The sequence below is a fragment of the Glandiceps talaboti genome, chromosome 14 (assembly GCF_964340395.1).
Source record: "Glandiceps talaboti chromosome 14, keGlaTala1.1, whole genome shotgun sequence".
Classification (NCBI taxonomy): domain Eukaryota; kingdom Metazoa; phylum Hemichordata; class Enteropneusta; family Spengelidae; genus Glandiceps; species Glandiceps talaboti.
Window position 1 is genome coordinate 20,454,835 of NC_135562.1, and position 7,416 is coordinate 20,462,250.

At 42.4% G+C, this 7,416-nt stretch overlaps 1 protein-coding gene across 1 annotated transcript; it reads right to left on the reverse strand.

Annotated features, from left to right (window-relative positions):
• Positions 1-1,417: 1,417 nt before the first annotated feature.
• On the reverse strand, positions 1,418-6,793 carry LOC144445408 (uncharacterized). The gene has a single exon (XM_078134947.1). It carries the CDS (start codon positions 6,791-6,793, stop codon positions 1,418-1,420), a length of 5,376 nt encoding a protein of 1,791 aa, XP_077991073.1.
• Positions 6,794-7,416: the final 623 nt, after the last annotated feature.

Consider the following 7,416-nt stretch of genomic DNA (forward strand, 5'->3'; position numbering starts at 1 on the left):
AAAGAGTGGGTTAAAAGATTGGCAGTACAGCATAGTTACGGCAGTGATGAAGATGAGGAGGAGGAGGCTGAAAGTGATAAAGAAATATCAACAATTATTCAGGATAACGATGGGTCAGTATATGAAGGTACTATAGTTATCACCAATGCTGGTAGTAGAGTCAGGAGGAAGGGGGCCAAATGTAAATGTGGGTCAACTTCACATCTAAGAACAAGCCATAGATATTGCAAACTAAGAAAGTCAAATAGGAAGAAAATGTGAATCAATTAATACATCAATGGTTATGTTGACAACACTTAAATGTTAGATTGACAGATGTATAAAATGTTAGATTGACATGTATATAATTCATTTTTCTTGATTTACACACAAAAGTGTTCAGATTTGTATATACAAAGGCCATTTCAAATGTAGAGTAATAAATTTTGAGTGAATTATATAATGCTTGTGTTATGTCAATGAGTGAGTGATCAAATAAACGAGTCGGTGAATGTTTTTGGGTGTTGACAAAGATTTATTTTAGGTCAAATCACAAAGAAATTGAGAAATAACACATTTATTGGATACGGATACAAGAATAAATTTTGAAAAATGTGTGATTATCTTCACTTTATTTGTTAATTTTTTCGTATGAATGATTATACATTGAAAAAAAGGACCCATGAATCTATCAACTATCTTCTTACTCTGTTGTGGTAAATACGGCTTAGATTTCTTTACATACAGTGTACCTCTATTTTCTAGGCTTATTGACAGCTTGGCCTCATTAGCCCGGGCTTCTAGGAAGTGGCGTCTTCCCGCCCCGTAACTCAGTGGGGGAAGTTTGTAACAGAATAAAAAGTCTCTCGGGTACAACCAAACTGAAAATAATGAAAGAAAGTTTGCCCCAAAAAATATTTAATTCAAAAATCTGTGAAAGAAATGAATGTTCTGAAAAATGGTGATGCGTCAGGAAATGAGGGTCTCGTTTACGCCCGGTGTTCGATAATATCACGGTACAGCCAACAGCTGTGTTGTGAAAACAAACTTTTGATCTCATAAAGTCCTTTATAATTTTAGCATAATTTGTAGCTGGTATGTGAAAACAATGAACTTGACTACGCTTGTGGGATAAGTCGATTGTTTAGAAACAGGTTCTGGAAAGGAATGATGTCCACACACAACCAAGTACTATAAGAACAGCTACTCGTACTTTATTGACATCTAACAAAAACTCCTACAGATCACACAGAAATAAGGGTTTATATAGGCCTTACTACATTCCATACATATTGGCGCGAATTTGGTATTGACCTTCATATGATTGGTCAATTATGAAGAGAAAGGATTGGTAGTAAAGATTGTTTGAACTTGAGATTATCTAATTTGACATAACTTGATTGGTTATGGAGATTGTAGTCAGGATCCTAAATTTGACTCAAGTACGGCGACTATCGGGTGTAGTATTCGTTGATCTGTCTGGGTCATCTTGGGTCAGCTGGGTGGGTACGACGTTTGCATTTACTTCCAGTGGATATAGTTTCGTCACAGGTCGGTTGGTACGTCCAGAGGCGGTTTTGATATCTGCCGAACGAACGATCCCGTCGTTGCCACGAATTAATTTCTGTATTGTACCTAGTTGCCAGTTGATTCGACGTTCGTTGTCACTGTGTACAAGCACAACATCTCCGATCTTTATTTGGTTAGTTGTTTTACCGGTGAGGTTGTGACGTTCTCGCAAGGAAGTCAAATATTCTGATTTCCATCGTCGCCAAAATTGCTCCTGTAGTTTCGATAGGCGAGCGTAGCGTTTTCCCATTTCTGGTTGATTTCCGAATGTTGGATCGTTGATTTCAGTGTCGTCAACGAGGATGTGGGGTAGTGGTGTCAGTGGCCGTCCATGTAGCAGAAGAGATGGCGTGAGAGGTGTATCATCTTCGCTGTTTGTGTAGAGATGAGTAAGTGGACGGTCGTTTAATACTGTCTCAATTTCTGTTAATGTAGTATTAAGTTCGTCATACGTTACGTAGGCGCGTCCTAATACTTTCCTAATTGCTGTCTTTGTAATTCCGATGAGACGTTCCCAAAATCCCCCAAACCATGGGGCTCGTTTAGGGATGAATGTCCATTGTACTCGTTTATTTGCGAGGTATGTCTTCACATCTGGAGATTCGCAAAGTTTACGTAGTTCAGTAGAGGCTGACTGGAATGTCGTGGCGTTGTCTGATACCATTTTGCTTGGTAGCGAACGTCTTGCCGCGAATCTGCGAAACGCGTTCAGAAATGCCCTTGTTGACAAATCTGGTACTAATTCCAAGTGGATGGCACGTGTCACAGCGCACGTGAATAGCGTTACATATGCCTTGTTTTCATTTCTCCCATGAGTTGGCATGACGTGAAGTGCGCCCGTGAAATCGACACCAGTTATAGCGAATGGTGGGGTGACTTTTACGCGATATGATTGTAGAGGTGCAGACATTGGAGTTGGATAGGGTGGGCCATTTACCTTGATGCACGTTACGCATTTCCGTAGTAGTTTCTTCACAACTTGTCGAATTCTCGTTATCCAGTATCGTTGTCGAATGTGCGTTATCGTAGTTTGTAATCCGGCGTGAAGAATGTGAGAGTGTGCGTTCAAAATTACTAGCTCCGTGAATCGATGCGTAGTTGGAAGTAGAATTGGAAATTTCGTAGTGAAGTCGAGTGGGGCGTTATGTAGCCTCCCGCCACAACGTAGAGTTCCGCGTTCATCTACGAAGAGTTTCAGTTGTCTAGCTAAATGTCCGAGTTTTCTGCTCTCTTTTTGTAGTGAATGAATCTCGTTGCGATATTCTTCGCGTTGAATATCTTGTATCCATTTATGTTCAGCTTGTTGTATTTCTTCTGCGTCAGGTTGTTGTCCGGTTTTTGGTGAGTCGTCGCGTTTCAGGCGAGCGATGAATCTGAGGACGAGTGCCGTAACGCGTAGTAGTTTAGGTAGTGATCCAAATCTATCGATATTGATAATTCGTTGTATACCAATACTCTGTGCTGTAGTAGTTGGCGAAGTGTCGTGATCAATGGTTGTATCAGTGAGGTCATTGTCCGAAACTGATACATGATTTATGGCACTGTCAAATAATTCGCAGACAGGCCAATCTCCATTTCGTAACCAACTTGGGCCGCTCCACCAAAGGCTTGAATTCTGTAAGGCTTGCGTAGATATGCCACGTGTTACTAAGTCGGCGGGGTTGTCGGCAGTAGGACAATACTTGATTTCGCATGGAAATTCGTTGATTTCTCTGACGCGGTTATTAACGAAAACTGGTAATTTCTTCTTACCTTGAATCCAGTGAATGACGATTTGACTGTCAGACCATAACACACGTCTCGCAATGTTGACTTTGTCTTTCAAGGCATTGTATACGAATTTGATTAGGCGCGAACCGATTAGTGCGGCCATTAATTCTAAGCGTGGTAATGTCATTTCCTTGAGTGGTTCGACACGAGTCTTAGACATAATTAGTGAGGCGTGGTCCTTATTGCAGAGATAGACAGCGGCACCGTAGGCTTTTGGGCTAGCGTCGGCAAACACGTGTAATTCATGGGCGTCTTTGTAGTCCGGATTATCAGAGAAATATTGACGGCTAATTGAAGTAGATGAACTTACTTGTAGATCGGTTGCAATTTCTTGCCATTGGTTAGATAATTCTTCATCCAGTGGTTCATCCCATGCGACTTTCTGCTTCCAAAGTTCTTGAATGAATCGTTTTGCCTTCACAGTAATAGGCGATAGATATCCAAGTGGGTCGAATAAACTTGCAGTGATTTTGGCTACTTCCCGTTTTGTTATGAGAGTGTCCGGTACTTGTAATGGCATCTTATTGGCATAAGATAATTTGTCTGAGTCGGTGTCCCAGCGTAATCCGAGGACACTTACGTTTGTATTCTCTTCTAGTTTTCCATCTCTTTCAGCGAGGCTACGAATTGCGTTATAATTAGATGACCACGAGCGTAGTTTAAATCCTCCAGTTTGCATTATTTCGTTCGCGTCTGTGTAGTATTTCCTTGCTTCTTGCGCGTCTTCAGTACCGGTGACAACGTTATCTACGTACATATTTTCACTGAGGTCGTTCGATGCCCATTTCTCCGCGTGGGTTTCTAAGTGTGTTTTCACGACAGCGTTTAAGATGAATGGAGAGCAAACTGCACCGAATAGAACAGATTTGAAGCGATAGACCTTGAATAAGCTCTCCGGATCGTTGGGATTGGATAACCATAGAAACTTGGTGAAGTCACGATCGCTTTGATCAAGTCGGACGTTAAGAAACGCTTTCTCTATGTCACTGACGATGGCAATGTTATTTAGACGAAATCTTAACAAGATAGCCGTAAGATCATTTAACAATGTAGGTCCAGTCTGAAGGCAATCGTTGAGGCTTGGCGTATCCTTTGAGGGTGTACAACTGCAATCGTACACAATACGTATAGGTGTCGTTGTTGAGTCTTTCTTTACGGAGTGATGCGGTAGATAGTGTCCGTGGGTGATATCATCATCGGTAACTTCTTCAATGAAATCTCGTGTTTCTTGGTCGCGGATAATTCTGTCATATACTTGTAGTAACTGTGGCGTTAGTCTTCGTGCTAATGATCGTGTCCGTTTCTCAGCAATGTGATAGTTACTTGGTAAAGGGGGGTGATCGGACTTCCATGGTAGCTTAGCAACGTATTTCCCATCTTCGATGCGTAGATGCGTAGCGCGGTAAGAATCGAAATCGATGTCTGAATTATCCGTAGTATTGTGTGTATCATGGATACCTATAGTCTCTAAGTCCCAGTATTGATGAACGTAAACGTCGTCTTGTTGAATGTCCGTATCAGTGTCTAGAATTGTTGTGAATATTGAATCATTCTCACCTTGGATTGGTACTGAACCAGAGAGTATGTAACCGAGTGACGACGACATGGCGATAGGTCCGGGTCCACGAACGATGTGGTTTCCAACGAGTTTCCAGAAGTAATCTATTCCTATCAATATAGATATCTCAAACGAATTAATTTCCGATGCGGGATGAGCCAGTGTTAGATCGCGTAGGTGGGGTAAATCAACTAGCGAGCGAGTGATTAAATTCTTCGTAGGTGGTGCGATCTTCGGGGTGATCATTGCGGAAATGTTGCATTTCCCTCCATTAATTGTACGTATCGAAAGTGTTGTAACGTCGAATTTTCGAGTGCGTGAATCGTCATCTCCAAATGTTGCGAGGTTGGTGACTCTTGAAGTCGTAGGTTTCGCTTTCAGTCTTTTAGCGAGGTCTGTGGTAACGAAGGAACGAGTAGCGCCCAAATCGAAGAGTATTGTAGCAGTTGCAGTAATGTCTCCTGAAGCGTTGGTGACTTGGGCGACTGCAGTTTGTAGAAGGAGTTGTCCCTTTTCTATATCAGTGTCAGCAGCTGAAGATAGAGTTACTTGAGTAGTAGTTTGCGCGGGAATCTGCTTTCCTTCCGAATTAGCGGTAGAAGTGTCGGCATCTTTTGTGGGAGTTCTTCCTTTACATAACGAGGTGTGGTGTTTTCTCTTGCAAGTGCGACAACAAAACTTAGATTTGCAATCATTTACTCTGTGTTTACCTAGGCAATTGAAACAAAGTTTGTCTCGTTTTACAATGTCAAGGCGTTTCTCTTTGTCGGTCACGATATTACATTCGTTTGGAAGATGCGGTCCCTTGCAGAATGCGCACAATCTTGTCTTTTGCGGTTTGTCGGATGCTCCCTTTGTGTAGAAGGCGGCAGTTACAGGTGTTTCAAAGTCCGATTTACGTTCTTGTCCGATGAGTGTCCGTGAGGACCTGGCTCGAAGGGCGTGTACCTCCTTGTCGATGGCGTCCCGTAACTGAGACATTTTCCATCCCGCGTTGCCATGTTCCCTTGCAATCCTTTCGCGTATATCATCAGGTAGTTTATCCATAAGAATAGGTGCTATGCCTTGTCCGTATATGTCTTCCTCTTTGCCCAGTGTGCTAAGTGCGCGAACATAAGTCTCAATAGTATCATGAAAATCTCTCAGACTGTAGAGTTCGGCATTTGGTGCGGGTAATTCGTAGAAAGCTCTCATATATGCATCAGCTACTTCGTGAGTTTGACCATAGCGTTCTTCTAATATTGTCATTGCATGTCCGTAGTTAGCATTGTTAAGTGATATGCCCTCGATGGCACGTGCAGCTTCACCTCTTAGTTGTGAACGAAGATATTGAAATTTGTGAATGTTATCAAGATTTGGGTTCTCGTGAACGGAAGCAAACTCGTCTTTGAAACTCACCCATTTTAGTAGATCTCCGCTGAAGGTTGGGAGCGTCAGTTTTGGCAGGTTTACGAAATTCTTGGCTTGGTTCAGTGTTGAGGGGCCTGCTCTAGTGATAGTCGGATTCCTTGGCTGATCCGGGCTCTGTAGTTGAGCTGGTGGCTCTGAGTTGCGTTGTGTTGTCGATGGTTCCGTAGAAATTTCTCTTGTCTTGTTGTTGACGAAATCACAGTATATGAATTGCTTCGTATGTACTCGGTCAAGGTAGGTTTCTGATTCGTCGATGATGGCGGCTAATTCCTCTGCTTCGGCTAGTGCATAGATCTCTTTGTCAAGGTTGATGAGCTCCGTGTACTTGGACAGGATTCGCTCACGGTTGGCTCGGAGAGTTTGTAGTACCGTTGCATCGAATGCTCCGGTGTGTTCCATGTCTTCCTCTCCCTTCTCGAGGAGCCTTGTCATATGTCCGCGGTGGGCTGAGCGTGCAGCCTTCAACTTTTCGAGAGACTGTTGAGGGGTTGGTTGTGTATCGGGCATCCTGGTCTCGGCACCAAGAACAATGTGGGATAAGTCGATTGTTTAGAAACAGGTTCTGGAAAGGAATGATGTCCACACACAACCAAGTACTATAAGAACAGCTACTCGTACTTTATTGACATCTAACAAAAACTCCTACAGATCACACAGAAATAAGGGTTTATATAGGCCTTACTACATTCCATACATATTGGCGCGAATTTGGTATTGACCTTCATATGATTGGTCAATTATGAAGAGAAAGGATTGGTAGTAAAGATTGTTTGAACTTGAGATTATCTAATTTGACATAACTTGATTGGTTATGGAGATTGTAGTCAGGATCCTAAATTTGACTCAAGCTCAGTGTATATTTCATTCCCGATAACGCTACGGTGCCCGAGGCAATTGTAATGAACCCCCTTTTCACGATGACAGCTTGTTGCTATTACAACACACGACGTTGAGTGACGATATTACTCCGTCAAAGTACGTAAAGATAGGCATATGCAATTCTAAAGTGATCACTACCAGCTTCCCGTACCTAAACTTGTTTTGTCTACTTCTACTTGTAATTTGTATACGCACTAACATAGGAATCAACAACACTGAAAATGAACTTCCTGTTATCGTGCGTGGCAAGG